General features: G+C 40.7%; 1 protein-coding gene across 3 annotated transcripts in view; it reads left to right on the top strand.

The window, feature by feature from the left end:
* The window catches only part of ADK (adenosine kinase), a 201,487-nt gene that overhangs the window by 122,998 nt on the left and 58,665 nt on the right, over positions 1-19,824 (top strand). For all 3 annotated transcript variants that reach the window (XM_082223636.1, XM_082223637.1, XM_082223635.1), the window contains exon 7: positions 8,715-8,885. In XM_082223636.1, coding sequence (XP_082079762.1) covers positions 8,715-8,885 — 171 coding nt within the window. The remainder of the gene's footprint in view (positions 1-8,714; positions 8,886-19,824) is intronic.

The raw sequence follows: 19,824 nt of genomic DNA, 5'->3' as shown, positions 1-19,824 counted from the left end.
GTCTTTTAATTTCGTGACTGCTGTCACCATCTACACTGATCATGGAGCCCAAGAAAGTAAAATCTCCCACTGCCTCCATTTCTTCCCCATCTATTTGCCAGGAGGTGATGGGCCCAGTGGCCATGATCTTCGTTTTTTTGATGTTGAGCTTCAGACCATATTTTGCGCTCTCCTCTTTCACCCTCATTAAAAGGTTCTTTAATTCCTCTTCACTTTCATTATAGTTATTTAATTTATAGTAAATGCTTCTACAGTCATTATTTAGAGTGATTAGAGACTGTGTGTTTATTATAAATGCCATACCTTTGCAGGATGGTGGTTGTAGATCTCTAGCACAAGCCTTCTGAAGTTCTCAACATCGCCTGTCCCCCAACTCAACCAGGGTGACTATTTGGTAATGGGGTTGACCCAAATCTGCCTCTAGATCCAGACACTGAAATCCAGAACATGACCAAGACCTCAAGCTGGAATCACTATAAACCCCAAGGCAGCACTACCTGCCTGATCATCAAGTCTGTGGTGGTGCTACATCAAAAGCCCAGCTGGATAAAGCTGGGTTAAATCAACTCTTCCCAGCTCATCCACCCAGGTCAGATCTAGGACCCAGTCTTGGACTATGCCTGTCCCCCCCCCCCACGCTTTGACCTGACACTGCACAGCACTTGTCAGACTTCCTGACTTGGCATTATAACCAGAGTCACCCTCGCTGCCCAGCTTAAAGGAGGACTGGGAGAGGAATCAGCCCTTCAATCCCCATATGGGACAGCTGCATATTCCTGCATTGCAGGGGGTCAGACCCAATGATCCTCAGAGTCCCTTCCAGTTCTATGATTCTATCTAATCCCTCTTTCCCTTACCTGTCCAATTCAGCTTCAGTTGCTTTATCTTCCTCTGTCCATAAAAATCTCAGAAGTGACTCCTGTCCAATATGCCAGCCTACTGAAACACTAAAACCAAATCATTCCTTTTTTTTAAAGCAATTGCTATGAGAAATTGGGGGGAGCAAGGTCACTTTTTAAAATTAACCCCCTTAAATCACTTTCTTGTAACTTTTTGGCTTTCTGAGCTGCTTTCAGTGAATTTCTGCTTAGCGTAAAGTATATTTAACTCTGTTTCCGTTGCACACACCAGTTGCAATCTTAAAGTAATCATTCATTATTTCCTAAAGAGTAATCTTGATAGTGTGTGCACAGAGATAATTACACATGTTATCTCAAACGCTGATCGCTTTCATGCTGTAACAGCAGCACAAAACATGGAAAAATATTAGTCAAAACCATTGTCACCCTCTTCAGAATAAATTTCAAGAGCCCCAAAGAGAGAGCATATTATCTCGCTATAATAAAGATCGCATCATGAGAAAAGGAGTCTTATCAAAAGAGGGAAATCAGAAGCATTCTTCTGTGCTGTTCGGATGGGAATAAGGAGGAGTGGGTGTGAATGAGAACTGCATTCCTGTAGTCTCTTCTTGGGCTGTTCAAAGGAAGATCCACAGTCACTGCATTTCCCCACCTTCCCCAATAAATTGGTTGTGTTGTGCAGGAATTGCTCTCGGCGAAGGCTGGGCATTATTGGAAGGGGTTGCAAAGGATTTCTTTTTTTTTTACTAGGAGAACTGACTGCTTTGGAGGGTCTCATTTTTTTTTTTGTCTGCCTTGCCATGCTGGCATCTTTTGATCCTGAGATCTTTTGACGAAGGGTGGGATATAAATCTAATAATAAAAAATAGTAAATTTGGTGTGGTGTTCAGATACAGTACCATTATCAAGCATTTCCTTAACAGGTTTGGACTTAGGCATATATTGGAGGGGGTGGAATCATATAGATAATTGGTTCAACAAACCAGTATTGGGATCATAACACTTCAGTTCAGACTGCAGGTAAGCGTTCATGTGATTTAATGCCTCTCCGTGAAAAGTACTAAATATTCCTGTGTATAGAGAAGCTAGCATGAAAATACCTCCCCTCGTCTCTAGTTTTCTGTGTGAAGCAAAATTACTGTGTGGGAAGAAGCTTTCAACTAAGCTAGCCCTCACCTACAATCTTACGTAGTACCTCTCATCTCAGTGAGACGTAGGCCAAAGTACCATATTTTTTGCTCTATAGGATGCACTTTCCCCCCTCCAAAAATAAAGGGGAAATGTGTGTGCATCCTATGGAGCAAATGCAGGCTTCAGGAAGCTATCCGCAAGCCTTCAGAGCGCAGCGGGAGTGCCTGCCGCGCTCCGAAGGCTTGCGGATAGCAGCCGGAAGCCCGGGGAGGGCAGTGCCAACTCCCACTGCACTACCCGGGCTTCAGGCAGCTATCCGCAAGCCTTCAGAGCGCTCCCCCAGCCCGCAAGCTCCGGGAGCGGCGGCAAGGCTGCACAACCTTGCCTCCGCTCCCGGACCTGTTCTGGGGGCTGGGGTCGGGGGAAGCTTGGGATTCCCCCGCCCCAGCCCCGCGGCTAAAAACGAAGCTGCGTGCAGCCTCTCCCGGCTGGAGAGGTTGTGCGTGGCTAAAGAGGAAGCCAAGACAGCCAGCGGGGTGGATCCCGCTGGCTGTTTTGGCTTCTTTGCTCTTTGGGGCTGGGGGGGGCAATAATTTTTTTTCTTTATTTCCCCCCCCCTAAAAACTAGGTGGCCCTATGGTCCGGTGCACCCTATGGAGCGAAAAATACGGTATATTCAGAAAGCAGTGTTCTCAGGACTCCTATAGGCTGTGTGGAGCTTCTTGTAAATATGGTGAAGGGTTGTGTAGTGTTCCTCTGGACATCTTCAGAGCAACAAAGTCTGATTTCACACGGCGGGAATATTTTTAGCCTGTGCTTCTTTACTGTAAGATAATACTTGCACCGATAGCAATAATTACGTGCTTTCAAGGCTGGATTAACCAGTAATAAGAGCAAGCTGGGGATGATGAAAATCCAAATTAACCTCTTGCAAATCTGTTAGGAACAATTCCTTTTTCAGCCGGTAACCTAGCAACTAAAATAAACTGAGAGAGAGCGAGTGGGCCCTTTTTGACATATAATGTTCCCAACCTGCTAAATCTTGTCCCAGCCTGTTAAACACAGGTTCAGATCCCAGCTAATGACATTTACTGTTTCTCAGGTCAATCTACCTTACAGGGCTGTTCTGATTTTTATTTATATTTTAAAAGGAAATTGCTTGTGTATTCACTTCCTTGAGCTGCTACGAAGAAGGTAGGCTATAATGAAAGGCAATGTTCACAAAGAGGGTCAAGTTGTAACAGCAGTGTTGAAGACAGTATTCTTCTGTAAGCCAGTTGGGTGGAAACTGCAGGAGGGGAAGGAACTGTTATGCTGAGATCCTGCTTGCCTGCTTCCCATAAGGATATGGTAGACCACTGTGGGAACAGGATCCTGGACTTGGTGGGTTACTGGCATGATGCAGCAGGCTCTTCTTCTTCTTCTTTGTTTATAATTTTTATTAAATTTTCTATTTTACAATGTAAAATATTCATTAAACAACCTTAAAATGTCTTTTCCTTCCATGGTTCAGTTTGCATATCATAAATCCCTGCGTATTTTACATAAACTAAACCATTCAGTAGTCCATTAATACATCCATCAAAACTAGTTTACACTGCTGAATTTGTCTTAACGTTGCCAACGTTTTCAAGTGTACACAGTTATAATAATAATAATAATTTATTATTTATACCCCGCCCATCTGGCTGGGCCTCCCCAGCCACTCTGGGCGGCTTCCATAAAAACCAAAAATACAGTAAAATATCACAAGTTAAAAACTTCCCTGAACAGGGCCGCCTTAAGATGTCTTCTGAATGTCAGGTAGTTGTTTATCGCTTTGACATATGATGGGAGGGCGTTCCACAGGGCGGGCGCCACTACCGAGAAGGCCCTCTGCCTGGTTCCCTGTAGCTTTGCTTCTCGCAATGAGGGAACCGCCAGAAGGCCCTCGGCGCTGGACCTCAGCGTCCGGGCAGAATGATGGGGGTGGAGACGCTTCTTCAGGTATACTGGACCGAGGCCATTTGGGGCTTTAAAGGTCAGCACCAACACTTTGAATTGTGCTCGGAAACCCCATATATTCAATAAACATTTTCCAGTCTTCTTTAAACATATGTTCTTCTTGTTCTCTTATTCTATACGTTAGGTCCGCAAGCTGCACATATTCCATCAGTTTAAGTTGCCATTCTTCTTTAGTTGGGACCTCACTCGTTTTCCATTTGGGGGCTAAGAAAACACGGGCCGCAGTGGTGGCATACATAAATAGCCTTTTTTTGACACCTGGGAATTTCCAACCAGCAGGCTCTTCCTAGGCTGTTAGGATTGCAGAAGCGGTTCAGTGCATTGTACAACTTACACAGGGATAGTTTGAAATATGCATTGTACCATGAATTCTCTGTGAGCTAAGGTCCCGGACATCTTGGGTTATATTAATGCAAACTTTCCATGGCAGCCTAAGGAGACGAACAGGTAGCTGTGGAAACATCCCTGGGCTTCCATATGCCAATAGTGCTTTGGACAGAATTTTGGAACTTCCAAATAATTTCAAAAGCAGCATGTGATATTGCTTGGAGAGTTGGTGTTGAAAAAGAAGGGAGGAACTTTTCCCATTGAGTGTATGTTGAAGCCATTGCCTGGGCTGTGGCCATAGAATTTAATTAGAAATGGATGTGCATCTCTAAAGCATCATCTTAGGCATGTATATGATAAAAGTTTGATGCTCTTAGTGTTCGCTGCTATATCAGCGCAGCTGTTGTAATGATAAATACCAATGTGGCAACAATTAAGAGTTTGCTTTAGCATTAATGAAACTGTTCCAGCCTTAAAGCAGCCCCCTCTCCTTTTGACATGTTGGCACTTATTTAAAAGAAAATGTCAGGGTCAATATAAGCACACATACTGACAGTTCAGCTTTTTACTTTAGTACAGAAAAGTGTTTGAAATTCAGCTTTCATCAGAAACTGGAACACTGCCTGCTTGAAATAAAACAATAGCTAAAACCTTCGTCATTTTCCACTTATGAAGCCATGCTTCCATTAAAATAAACAATGCAAACTGCAGCAAGCCCAAATCATTACTCAGAGAAATTTTTGCTTTCGTGCCATCCGTACTCGGTCCAATTTAAAACAACTGCATTCTGGATCAAATCAGTGAAAATCAAAGAATCAACCAGCAATTTCTTTTTGCTGAAAGTACTAGATAAAATCTGGGTTTAAAATGTAATAAACATGAAGAATCCTGGCTGCGTCTACATTGCCGTTCAAGGGAATTTCCTATTAGAGCACCACTCAGAGTCCCCCACCCTGGTTGCCAGTGACTTTGATGTTTTGAAGCGAGGTTCATGATAAATTTCTGATGTGACCCTGAGCTTCGTTAACTTTAACCTTTAAGAGTACTAAGTGGTGTTTCATTTTTGGTAATGGGACACTTGAAAGTGGTTCTTTTAAGCACAGTAAGTTTAAATCCACAGGAGGAGGAAGCAGTGTTTCAGCATGGCTGTGGATGCTTATGTCCCAGGCTATCTCTGCCAAGTCATTGTATTTTACTTTTCTCAAAGTTCATTTAGCTTCTAAAGCAGAGGTTCCCAAAATTATTTGGCCTACCACCCCCTTTTCAGAAACAAAAATGCCCAGTGCCCCACACCCCACGGAAACCTATATTGTTTACGTGAACAAACAGAAAGATACAGTGACAAAATTGTGTTTTTTATGCATCTATATTTGTTATAACCCTTGCAATTTGTGTGTTTGTTTGGAAATAAATAAATACATACAACTATGTTACATCGGTAAGCACAGCAGTTGAAACGTATACAGTTTTTCAAATTTTTTATTCAACGCCCCCCAATTGCACCCCTGGATCCTTCCAGCGCCCGCCCCCCGCCGCCCGCGGCAATATCGGCCACTTTGGGAAACACTGTTCTAAAGGTTAACAAAAATTGGGTAGAGAAAAATAGAAGTGCTCCCAGCCTCAGCCAAAGAGCTTTTAAAAAACATCGAGTACATCCAGAGATGCAATCAATTCTGATGACACCAAGAAAACGAAGATGGTAAAAGGCGATTTGTGATAACTCAGCCATGATTTCTGCTTTTGCCACTAGCAATGACTTGCAGAACCTAATGAGAGAAATCAAGTGGTAACAATATCAACTCCCTTCAAAACTAAATGCTCATCTATCCGATATGTCACACTTCTGCCATTGTGGTTAGTATGCAGCTGCAAAACTGGAAGGTTTTGGAAATAGGTTGTATCATAATTTAAGATTCTCTAGTTAGATTGTGCCATAATTTAGGATTCTTTAGTTTTTCAGCAGGAGTGGGGCGGTTCCTGAGAACTTATTGTAGACCAAAACATTCCAAAATTGTTTTGCTGAATTCTTCCATCCCACTGAGGAGAAAATTCTGAAGGTGGCAATAATGAATAAATATTTTCCAGGTTTTCCAGTGGTGAGGTCTGAATTGGCGATGACAGAATGCAGCTTTGTTATGATTAAAATAATACAAACTATTTGTATACAGTTATTCCCATTTTGTTCCCATTTGCGAAAGATTTCCACTTTTTAAAGTCATTCTTCTTGCTTTTTACAGGGACACGGATATCCCTGTGGTCTAAACCACAGAGCCTAGGGCTTGCCGATCGGAAGGTCGGCGGCTCGAATCCCCGCGACGGGGTGAGCTCCCGTTGCTGGGTCCCTGCTCCTGCCAACCTAGCAGTTCAAAAGCACGTCAAAGTGCAAGTAGATAAATAGGTACCGCTCTGGCAGGAATGTAAATGGTATTTCCGTGCGCTGCTCTGCTTCGCCACATGACCTGGAAGCTGTACGCTGGCTCCCTCAGCCAGTAAAGCAAGATGAGTGCCACAACCCCAGAGTTGTCCGTGACTGGACCTAACGGTCAGGGGTCCCTTTACCCTTTACCTTATTTCCTGTTGGAATCTAAAAGATATTTTTTGTTGCATTACCCACATTTCTAAAATTAGTTTAAAAAATAAAAGGCCTGTTACTTGTGTGTTCATCTAAATTATTTAAGGCATCACTTTGTTCTCATTTATTTCCTATCACGGTTGCAACCTTGTGGCTCAAAGGTGTTGTAGCACCTTGTGGGCCTGGAAAGCTGGCTAATTATACGTTTAGTAGCACATTTTGAAAGAGCAGTATTTGGCACACTCAGCCTTAATCATCGCACGTTTCAGGATTATATGTGCTAAGGTTGCCTGATAGCTTCTTATGTTTTGTGTTTTCTTAATGCAACAATTCTTTCACAACTCACTCTCTCTGCAATATAGTACAAGCTTCCATAGATTTATGCTCCATAATCAGTAGTTTATAATAAATTAAGCCAACTCAGGCTGTGCCATTTTTCTTTTAAAAGAGGGGTGAGGCACTCCGCTTTTAAAATGTTGCTTGCATGCATTATGTAAATGTTGTCCATAATTATACAGTCATCAGAGGTGGTCGTAATTATACGAACATCCAAATTCAACACACAAGCTTGCAAGTGCCAACATAACTTAACAGGTATTACATGTGAAATGTAACCATGCTGTAAATAATTCACAGCAGCTTGTAATTATTTTATATAAGAAAGGCTTGAAGCAACTTAGGCAGAAGCTGCACGCGCAAATCAAGCAGACAAAAGTTTAAATCCTATGTGATTCTCTTCCAACTCTATGATTCTATGATACCTCTTGTGACCCAGAAACCTTTTGGGATTTTTCTAGGTATTTCTGCTCTGCTTCTTGGGCAAAACAAGCCCCCCCCCTTTTTTTTTAGACTGCAATCCTATACATTCTTCCTTGGGTATAAGCCTCACTGCACTCAGTGGGAATTATGGCTGAGGAGGCATGCGCAGGATTGTGTTAATCGCTTTTCAACTTGAGTTTTGTGTTGGACGTTAAGTTATGGAAATGGTTTCCCCTTTATTTTGTTATCAGAAAAAGTAAAGTGTTTTATTTCTTTGTTTATGCTGCCTTTTCAGGAAGTGAAAAGTAAGAAATGAATAATAAAAAAGGGACCCCTGACCATTAAGTCCAGTCGTGGCCGACTCTGGGGTTGTGGTGCTCATCTCGCTTTATTGGCCAAGGGAGCCGGCGTACAGCTTCCGGGTCATGTGGCCAGCATGACTAAGCCGCTTCTGGCGAACCAGAGCAGCGCACGGAAACGCCGCTTACCTTCCCGCCAGAGCGGTATCTATTTATCTACTTGCACTTTGACGTGCTTTCGAACTGCTAGGTTGGCAGGAGCAGGGACCGAGCAACAGGAGCTCACCCCGTCGCGGGGATTCTAACCACCGACCTTCTGATCGGCAAGCCCTAGGCTCTGTGGGTTAACCCACAGCGCCACCCGCGTCCCATCAATAAAAACAGTATCCCACCCCCATTAAAAATAAAACAACATGGCTTTTGCTTAAAGAGAACCAAGCCCAACTCACCAGATGTGACCAAGGCAGGATCAAAACTTGTGGCTTCTCTATTGTTCTGTAATTTGTTCCGTAATTGGCCTTGGTTGCCCTTTGCAGGGAATGGGGACAGGGAGAGAGTAACCTCCCTCCTACTTCTTGATCTTTTGTTGACTTTTGATACCATTGACCATGGTATCCTCGTGGACCGGCTTCAGGAAATGGGAATTTGGTGGTACTGTGGCATCTTATTTCTGTGTGTGCTTCTTTCCACCTCCACAACAGAAATGCTATTTTTTAAAAAAACATATTTGAATAGCAATTTTTATTCTGCATTTGCTTGTAGGGTTTCTTTTTGACGGTCTCGCCGGAATCTATACTGAAAGTAGCATCTCAGGCTTCTGCAAACAACAAGATCTTCACTCTGAACCTTTCTGCACCATTTATTAGCCAGTTCTACAAGGAGCCCATGATGAAAGTTCTACCTTACGTTGATGTCCTGTTTGGGAATGAGACGGTGAGCATTGCTGGCCTTTATTATTATTATTATTATTATTATTATTATTATTATTATTATTATTATATCATTTTTTCAATACAAACAACAACCGCAAAAGACACATACAACAAAAACCATAATAACACTACTAACACAATTTGACAATTCAGATTTGAGTACTGATATACCTATGACTACATCTTTTTAACAATCTTTCCCCACCTCTTCTCCCCCTGCTTCCCACCACTGTCCACCTTATCACGTAAATATTCCTTCCAGATTTCTTCATATTTATCCATTCTTAATTTGCGTCAACATGCAATTCGTTCGTATGTAGCTAGTCTGTCCATATTATCAATCCATGTGCTTAATGGAATCTTTTTGCGGCTCTTCCAATTCATCAAAACAAGTTTTTTTGCTTCTAATATGGCACGGTACATCCATTTTTTTTTGACCCCTTGTAATCTCCCACGTTTCCGGAATATAATTTAGAATTAAATTCAGTTCGCCTAAATAACAATTTCTTTTTATTACTCTTGCTATAAATGTTCGGGAGACCAAAGCCACCTTCCTTAGTTGGAAGTTGCATTTTATTTAGTGATGTTTTTAGTGGCTTTGTACCCCATAGGCACGATCTAAATAGTTGATTTATTTTTTGGAATTAAAATTTGGGAATATGTATTGGTAATCCTCTGAGAATGTATAAAACCTTTGGAACAACATTCATTTTGAGGACATTAACCTTTCCCCAAAGGGAAAGGTTTAGAGGCCCCACCTTTCAATATCAAAAGAAATCTCATTTATAATTTGATTCAAATTTAATTTTGAATTTGGTCTATATCTGATGAAATCATTATACCCAAGTATTTAATAAAGTCTTTGCACATCTGAAATTGATGGTTTCTATACAATGTAGCCCTTGGCCCAATTGGTAAAATCTCTGATTTTGTCCAATTTATAGAATATCCCAATATTCTGCCAAAGGTTTTTATTTTCTCCATAATTTTTGGAATTGTATCTTCTGGTTTTGTAATAAATAAAAGGATGTCATCTGCAAATAATACAATTTTGTAATTATCTTTGTTGTGTTTTACACCCTTGATATGCTCATTCTGAATTATTGCTCTTGTTAATGGTTCCGGGCACAGATTAAATAATAATGGAGAAAGAGGACATCCTTGTCTCGTTCCTCGATTTGAACTAATCAAATTCGAAATTCTTGCGTTTGTAACAATCCGGGACGTTGGGTTTTTATAAATCATTTTAATCCAATTACAGTATTCTATAGGGAAACCAAATTTACGTAACACAAACCCTATGAATTCTTTAAAAAAAATATTAAGTACAAATTAGAAAACATACATATTCACAACAAAAGAAAATACAAAAGAAAAAGAAAATACATTTAACCAAGGAAAAAAATTAGAGAATATTTTGTCTCTTTTCATAATTACAGTTATTTATACCTCTGTAAAATGCTATTCACAATAAAGCAGTGAAATGAAAGATAAGATATCAGAAAAAAGAACAAAGAAAGAATAAAGAAGTAAAAGAAAAAGATCATAAGTGAAAATTTTTAAAAGTAGATAAGTACTCACAATACATAGCCGTTTCCCATCTATATTTATATTCAATTGTATAATTTCATCTTGTTCGTATCTACCTTAAATAAATTGTTGTTGTTATTTTTTAAAAAAGACTTCCACCGTTTACCTCACGCATTTTTAATAATCTGTTCGTCAGAACCTCTGTTCTTCATATTTTCCCTTTGGATTTCCTTAATGTCTCACTTTGAATTTTTTATATTACGCGCATATATATATATACACACACACACACACACACACACACAAACCCTATGAATTCTTTATATATTATGTCAAAAGCCTTTTCTGCATCTAATGACAATATCATAAACTCCTCTTCATCTTTATTTAAATTTATCAAATCTATTGTTAATCTGATATTATCTGTAGCTTGTCTTGTTTTTATAAAACCTGTTTGATTAGGTATCAAGTCTGGAATAACTTTTTGTAATTTTGCCGCCAATATTGCATTCAAAATCTTTGCATCAACATTCAATAATGATATTGGTCTATAATTTGCACATTTAGTAGGGTCTTTGTTAGGTTTTGGTTTAATTATTATTAAAGCTTCATTGAATGTTGTAGCAGAAATACCTTTATGAGCTATATCCTCATAGACTTCTAGAAGTCTGGAGACTAGTAGATTTTTGAATATTTTATACCATTCTATAGGAAGACCGTCTGGTCCAGGTGAGTTCCCATTTCCCATTGTATCTATTACATTCCCAATATCTAACATATTTAGGGGTGCTGATAGCATATCTTTTTGATATTCTTCAATAGTTCAAAGCAGCAAAGTGAAAATCTGTTGTCATTTATAACCTGAAAGCAATTAAACTAGTTTTAAATACCACATTTTATTTTGAATACCCAACTGCATCTGAATGACATTGATGATTTATTCAGATATAAATGTCCATATTTTCTGAGCTGCACGGGTGCTTTTAAACCCACTTCAACAGCTCAGTGGAGTAGATCAGTTAGAACATTTGAACTGATGCCTTGATCACTTCTTTGCAATTTTAGCTCATTGATATTTATTAACTAGGCTTCACATAATAAATTTAAACGTGGGCTATTTGGTATAAAAGTAATTATTGCTGCTATCCAATTATGGCTATTCAGTGCTCATTATGCAGCAATACATGACTGGCGACCTTGATTATTGTCATTTCTTTTAATTATTATTAAATTTAGTTTTCTGATAGTGTCATTTTGCAAATGGTTCTTAGCCATAATACCTTCCAAGCCTACTGTAATCACTAGATAATTAACCTGCCAGGATTTAAGCACACTCAACTTTGCCTCAGGATGCTTAACAGTCAAATAAGGTCAATTATCTCCTGATGGTAACAGCTTTGTCACAAGTTGCTGCTTAATTCATCTGCAAAGCTACTCATCTTCAATAGACATTTTGCAACCCAAGCTAACTTTCAGTACTAATTCAGAGCTATTTAAGTTGTCAGAGGACATAAACTTTAAATATTATGTCCAAACGGCGTGTGCTTGATGAGCAAAATGCTACTGCCTTTGTAAGCAGGAACGAGTATGAGTATCAGAAAGTGGATTGTTGCAAACATGGTAGAAGTCGTGGGTGTCCGACTCATGGTAGCCAAGGGGTTGTAGTATGTCTAGACCAGGACGGCCCAACTTTTCATACCAAGTGGGCCGCAAGAGTACTTTGACACCGAACCTGCAGGCCGCACACTGCCTTGTCGGGTACAGGTGGGAAAGTTGCCAGGGACTGCCAAAGCTGGGAAAGTGGTAACTAGGCTTAAGGAAGGAGTCAAGAGGACTCCAGGACCTGTCAAAGCCCTCATGCCTCCTTCCCCAAACCCAGTGCCTCCTTACCTGGCTTTGGGAAGGCAGCATGAGGGCTGCAGGGTGGAGTGGGGGTGTCAGATGTTGCCAAGAACTGCCAGAAAAGGCCTTGAGGGTTGCATGGTGAAACCTCTCTGGCTCGACAGAAGCAGAAAAGCCTGCGGTGACGCAGTCTGGCCTATATTTCTGCTAGCCTTCTCAGATCAGTGTATTAAAGGCAAAACTACTGCCTGACAACAAGGGGGATGTTGGACATGAACTTTGTGAAGGCAACCAGCTTGGATGTTTCTTTTGAAAGGATAAAGCCGTCATGGATAATTCTATCTGTGGTTATTTGCCACGAGGTCAAACTGCAGGTTGTATTGGTTTTAGTTTGTAAAGCACTCTTATTTCTTGTGACTACAGGAGATAAGAACTCTTGCTTGTTCTGCCTCACACTGTTGGGTTGGGGCTGGTCCCTCTCCCCATGCTGTACCCAAGAAGACCAGTAAGGCTGGAGGAGGGTGACTAAGCCCAGTGGTTTCCATTGTGGAGTTGAGTTAGTTATGCACTGGGGACCTTTTCTGTCATTGCTCCCTGTGGACTGCTCTCCCCAAAGTGGTCCAATTGTTGCAGAAAGTACCGTATTTTTCGCTCTATAAGACTTACTTTTTCCCTCCTAAAAAGTAAGGGGAAATGTGTGCGCGTCTTATGGAGCAAATGCAGGCTGCACAACTATCCCAGAAGCCAGAACAGCAAGAGGGATTGCTGCTTTCGCTGCGCAGTGATCCCTCTTGCTGTTCTGGCTTCTGGGATTCAGAATATTTTTTTCTTGTTTTCCTCCTCCAAAAATTAGGTGCATCTTATAGAGCGAAAAATGCGGTACATTTTTGGGCACCAGGTTGAGACATGTTTATTTCCTCTGACCTTTTAAAGGGTTATATTGTCTCCATCAGCTTTTAGTTTCCAAAATCTTCTGCCGCTTCTCAGTCTCTATGAAAGATGTTATTGTATTTGTACATTTGAATTGTTTTTATGTCTTATAAGCACTGCTCTTGAATCCATTGGATGAAAGGTGGGGTAGAAATGTTTTAAATAAATCAGTGACTTGGTGTTTCCATGACTGAGCCTGGTTTTGAACACACACCTTCCATAGGCAGTAGAGGTTTGTTTTTTTCAGGCTCCCCAAATTAAAATAATGAAAACCTGGCACAGTTGCAAGAATACATACTCAAAGGGTTGCTCATTAATGCCATTTTGACATTATGCCAGAATCCAGCTGCAAAGCCCTGCCCACACATAAAAGTCAAAGATCAAGCTGTCAATGAAACAATTTCCTCTCGCAAATAATTTATGTAGTCGTGAAACAGTTTTCGGATAACACGCCCAGAGTCCTCATATTAAAATGGGGCGGGGAATCTTACAAAAAGCAATGTTTGGAAATATTAGGCTTGCCAAATATTAGTGTGTCAAACACATTATTCATCTAGATGCTTAGTTGTACATATATATTTATTTGCATGAGCTCCACTGAGGACAACATTTTCTTATTTCTACTAAGTACATTTTCATAATTTTATAGTAGTAAAAGTGTTAATAATAATAATAGGCATTTTTTTCTCCCCTCCCTCAGAGTCCCTTATAATGCCAATACTGTATTCATTAAAGACATTTTGTAAGCTTTGGCAGTCAATTCCATATTCTAATTAATAATAGAAATATGTGTGTAAGAAGTCATCTTCTAAGCTAATTGCTCTAACCTGGGCTCCTTGGGAAGGGCAGGATATAAAATAAATAAAATAAAATAAAAACCGATACTGACATTTAAGACAGGATCATAGATGCTGATGTCAGGTCTGCTTTTCAATGCACCATAAGCAAATAGCAACTTGATACAGTGACCTGTAATATAGAGAAGAGCGGGACAGCACCCAAAGAAGGCTGCTTTCATTAGAGGTTTGATTATTATTTTTTAACCTAGTTTGGATCCTTTACATCATTTTATCCATTATTTTCTGTGGAAGATACTGAATTTTCAATTATCAAAAGGCTGTGGCATCATTATCATTCCTGCTAAATTAACAGGGATCTTCTTCTTCCACACAGCCTGAGTATCTGATAAATTGTCTCTGGCTGGAAAATGAGCTACTCTACAGTACTGGGGAGGTTCGTAATGTCAATGGCATGCTGTAAAGATGTGCTGTGGGAAGGATTCTGAAGCACCCCTGGGCTATTTCAGCTACGGAGCAAATGTCTTCTTCCTGCGCCCCTCCTTTCTGCTAGCTGCAGCAGCTTTACAAAGATGAAATACTTAAAAATCATAGCTTAGCCTTACAGCCGCCATTGATAAAAGCCCTGTTACTGGAAACGATCTGAATCACTTTGGAATTAATCATCCTAAATATAACAGCACATTTCTTTGTGACTCACCTGTTTCAATTAATCTTTCTGTTTAGCATTGTTTCCTCGATTGCTCCAGTATAAATGCAGATGCAATAGGTATTCTAGTATATACCTAGTATGCTGTGAGTGAAAGGAGAGGCTGCAGCTCATGTATTTAAGATACTTTAATGCTGCTTTCAACCACTCACCTTAAGAGCTGTTCTATTAATTTAGAAATTATGCCACCCTTTCTTAAAAACTGATGTTTCCACCATGAAAAATGTACTGGAGAGAGGTGAGCAGTGGTATAGTGCAAGCTTTTCTTCTTGATAATAAAGATGTTTTCCAATGGCTGCTCTCTGTTAAAGGAGAAGCATGTTGATCCTTCTTAAGGTGCTTTATAGATAAGGAATTTTAAAATAAAAATGTTAAGCTCCATGAAGTGTCATATTGCAAGAATATTCTGCTGTGCACTAGCATTTTTCGGAAGTAAGAACAATATTTGGCTGTTAAACGTTTACAGTGCCTTTGAGGTGGCACATCTGTAAAATTGACACAATTGCCAAAACTGCACAAAGAACCAAAAGCACACAAGTTTGCCACCTCAGTAGTGATTGTATTGAGGCAAAGCCTTTTTTAACTGGAGTAAAAAAAAATAGGGCTCACCTGACTTTTGTTGTTGCAGGTTTCCAAAAGAAAAAGAAATATACCCATTCACCATTAGAACTGCCATTTAGATATTTGAATGAGCCTCTTAGTTTTATTATTTTCAGTTTATCAATGCCCAGGACCCCAGCCTGTCTTCCTCCGATATGCCATTCTGAATCCTTTTGCATGTTGGTTGATCTGTGCAGTCTTTCTTTGTTTCGTATCTTCCTCAGATAGTAGTGACCAAAACTGGACTTGATACCATATGAAGGGTGTTGCAAACTGCTCCGCCTGTCATAGAAACCAAAATGGCATTTGCCTTTCTGGCAAAAGAAACGCATTGCTGTTTCTCTTTTTTATGAGTTTCTCATTTTCCTCTTTCTCAAATGTAACTGTGCTACATTCTAGTAATCCTGATTATTAATATCATTTTTGACTATTATTCCCATTTCTTTAATGTCAAATTGTCCAAGCTTTTGTATCATCTGTAACTTTTATGGGGCACTTTCGTGGGACTTGCTGATCAGAAGGTCGGCGATTCGAATCCCTTCGACGGGGTGAGCTCCCATTGCTCGGTCCCTGCTCCTGCCCACCTAGCAGTTCGAAAGAACATCAAAGTGCAAGTAGATAAATAGGTACCACTCTGGCGGGAAGGTAAACGGTGTTTCCGCACGCTGCTCTGGTTCTCCAGAAGCCCCTTAGTCTTGCTGGCCACATGACCCGGAAGCTGTATGCCGGCTCCCTTGGCCAGTAAAGCGAGATGAGCGCCGCAACCCCAGAGTCGGTCACAACTGGACCTTACCTTTACTTCGTTTCCTCCAAGTTTTGTAATAGGGGTTTCAAACAGCCCTTTACCTGAAGGCAGACTCTGAGGAGCATCTCTTCTCAGATCCTCCCATCTTGTCTCTCTTCTCCCCCAGGCTGAGAGTTCACAACCCACGTGTAGTCTGGATAAATAATAATAGACACAAGCACATAATGATGAGAAAGCCCACGTGACTCACACTTACACCTTCCCCTCCCTAGCTCATTCAATGGAGGAAAATGGGCGTAAAAAATTAAGTCAATAGGCTGTGAGAGCAAACAGCAGACGAGAAAGAATAAAAGGTTGAATATAGAAGGAGAGAGAGAAAAAGAAACTGAGCAGAAGAGAGGGGTAAAGAAGAACATCTAGACACATATTTAAAAGTGGCAGATTACTTGCCAAAGGGGGAACATAGGACTTTAGAAGTTGCAAGACAATCCCTTTGGCCATCAAAGCAGTAAAAAAGGTAATGGACACTAGGACGGTCAAGTCCAGTCAAAGGCAACTATGGGGTTGTAGTGCTCATCTCACTGAGGCCGAGGGAGCCGGCGTTTGTTCACAGACAGCTTTCCGGGTAATGCGGCCAGCATGACTAAACTGCTTCTGGCACAATGGAACACTGTGACGGAAACCAGAGCGCATGGAAACGCCGTTTACCTTCCCACCGCAGCGGTACCTATTTATCTACTTGCACTGGCATGCTTTCGAACTGCTAGGTTGGCAGGAGCTGGGACAGAGCAACGGCAGCTCACTCCGTCGTGGGGATTCAAACCACCAACCTTCGGATCGGCAAGCCCAAGAGACTCAGTGGTTTACACCACAGCGCCACCCACGTCCCTCATCAAAGCAGTACTATGAATCCAAAGTGCCTGATGTGTAGGGACTTCGCAAAGGACAGGTCACAGGAGATGGTCTGAAGGCGCACGAGGCCACCAGCTTGCTGACGCTAAGCAGGTCTAAGTTTAGTCAGTGCCTGGATGGATGATTCCTTAGAAGCCACATTCCCACTGCCTTGGATTCCATGATGAAAGAAGGGCAGGGCACAAATGTAAGAAGGTGGCTATGTTCTGCCTCCAAAACTGAAAGCCGCAATGCTTCTGAATGCCAGTTGCTGGAAAGCACAGGACGGAAGGGTGCTCTTGGGCTCAAATCCTGCTTGCTGGTTTCCCACAGGCAAACCGTTCAGCCACTGTGAGAACAGGATGCTAGACTTGGCCTGATCCATCAGCAAGCAGGCTCTTCTTATGTTCTTAAGATAAATAAATTAACGTCTCAGGATGAATATTTTCAAGTAAAATTAGATGTGGAAAGCAAAAATTAAACCTAGCTCCAACATTTTGCCAAAATTGTACAACTTCTGGGCAGCATCAGAACATGTGAATCAAATTGGCATTAGCTTCATAGCACCATCAACATGAATCATTTTCACTCTGTCTGAGATGGCATAATTTATCAAAGCACAAATATATGGGATAGGATTTAGGGTTTTCGTTGATGTTTTTCCTTGATAAGCCAGAGGCTTAAATCTAAGACAGTTAATCTAATAGATCAGAGCATTTAATTCTATATTTGACGGGCTACAGATAGCTATAAAACCAAGCCCAATGTAGATGCTAAGTAATATGGTGGGTTTTGAAAGTTTTTTTTCACCCCACAGATGGGAAGCATATTTGTTTGGAGAGGCTTTTAGAAAAGTGTAAAAACTCTGTTAGTTTATTTTTTTACTATTTTTATTGGGGCTTCTTTGTGCTTTTTAAATGCTTTTTGCTATGTTTCGTTCATAGAAGGTATTTCTATTGTGTTTTAAAGTAGCTCATTTTTGTGGTTGACTTTTCCACCTTGAGTACAATTTGTTTAAACAGCAGGATGCAAATGAAATAATTATATTAATAAATTCAAATACATACAATAAGTGCAATAACTGCATCTAAAGTAGGATAAATGTGTTCAAGAGAAAAATGAAAAATTTCAATGAAGGAAAATACAGGGTTGTGGCCAGTGCTGCTGTTCTGCTCATGAAGCAGACTTCCACTTGTGCAACAGAACCAGCAACTCCACTTGACTTTGAACTGCACATGCGTATTTGCAAGGCAGCTATGGCAATGGCTCCTCTCTCCAAAAAGGTATGGGAGAAGGTGAGGCTAACAATGAATATCAAGATGAAGCTCTACCAAGATTGTGTGTTGAGCCTTATGGAAGTGAGAACTGGGCAGCTTACATCCACCAGGAACAATGCCTCAACACATTCCATATGCACTGCATCAGGAAGATTTTGGGCATCACATGGCAGGACAGGGTCTCAAACAAATATGTGCTCTCCCAAGCCCACACCCCCAGCATTTTTGCATTCCTGTCTCAACGACATCTACGCCAGCTTGCTCATGTCCACAGAACAAGATGGCAGGATCCCCAAGGATGTGTTTTAGGCACCAGGCCTGTTGGCCCACCAACTTCACGCTACAAAGATGTCTGCAAACAAAACATGAAGGCTGCCAACGTCAACCCCGCCATGTGGGAATCCCTTGCAAACAACCACAGTGCCTGGAGACAATCAGTCAGATTGTGTAGCCACAGCAGTTACTAGGGGAAGAATGACCACTGTGAGGAGCACAGAAAGAAGAAGCACCATAGTACATCTACGTCAACACGACCAGATGTCTTCATCTTCTTCTATGTGATTTACAAGAACCCCTCCTCATTAGAATCGTCGGTTGAACTGACCCAAGCAGGATGATTAAGGTCTGTGTGGAGATAAACTTTAACCAAAAGTATGCTTTATGGAGATCGAGAAGCAATAAGAGCTTTTGGAATGGCGCAGTAATTAATTCGGAGTCGCCATCTTGCCAGAGGATTTATAGCCAGGAGGAAGAACGGACTTGTTTTCAGACTGCATTCCTGGTGAATCTCCTCAGAGGTTTTGAGAAAGGAGGCAGATTGGTGAAGATTAATGACGCTAAGACTGTTTTGATGGAAGTGATGTTATATGGAAAACGTCTGGATATGACTACTGGATAAAAATAATAATATCCACGCAGGATTACAAAATGTTCTAACCAGCTTATGGAGACTATCAGAGGTCACAAAGAGAAAGGAAAAATATATGAAAATAAGAGCAAGAGATGTGGAAAAACAATAAGAAAGGACTGGATAGTACTGTGAACATTATAAGGTTAGATTTGTGGACATTAAAACAGCAGTAAGAAGCAAGAAGTTGATTGGATCCCCTCCGGAACTTGAAATATGGGTAACCCCAACAAAAATTTAAAATTCGGCTGTGAAATTTGGAATTTATGTAATTTGGTTTGTTTTGATGTGATTGGTCGGTTAATAAAAAATTATTCTTAAACAAACAAACAGATGTCTTCATCTTCCCCAGCTGCAACAAAACATGTCTCCCATATTGGTATCTACAACCACAGCAGGAGCTGTAACTCTCCAACAGTTTGACTTCACCCTCAAAGGCACACTCTTGCATTGTCTACCGAGACAGACAGATGCCAACAACTCAGAAATACTTAATGTATGAGAAGTAGTCCAGTATCTAATATAATAATTCCAATAATTTATTATGATTATTATTTCTGGATTTTTTTCTGGCATGAACAAAGGTTGTTAGTGTAACAAAGTTTGTAGTATTCCATAATTGATCAGTTCACTATTTCACTGATCGAATGTGTTTATGTGTTTATGCTTCCATTTTGAGGCCTTCTTCAGCTCTAGCTGCTAACAGATTTTC

Source organism: Podarcis vaucheri (assembly GCF_965113315.1).
Source record: "Podarcis vaucheri genome assembly, chromosome: 5".
NCBI classification, from domain to species: Eukaryota; Metazoa; Chordata; class Lepidosauria; order Squamata; family Lacertidae; genus Podarcis; species Podarcis vaucheri.
This window is presented reverse-complemented; position numbering and strand designations above follow the sequence as displayed.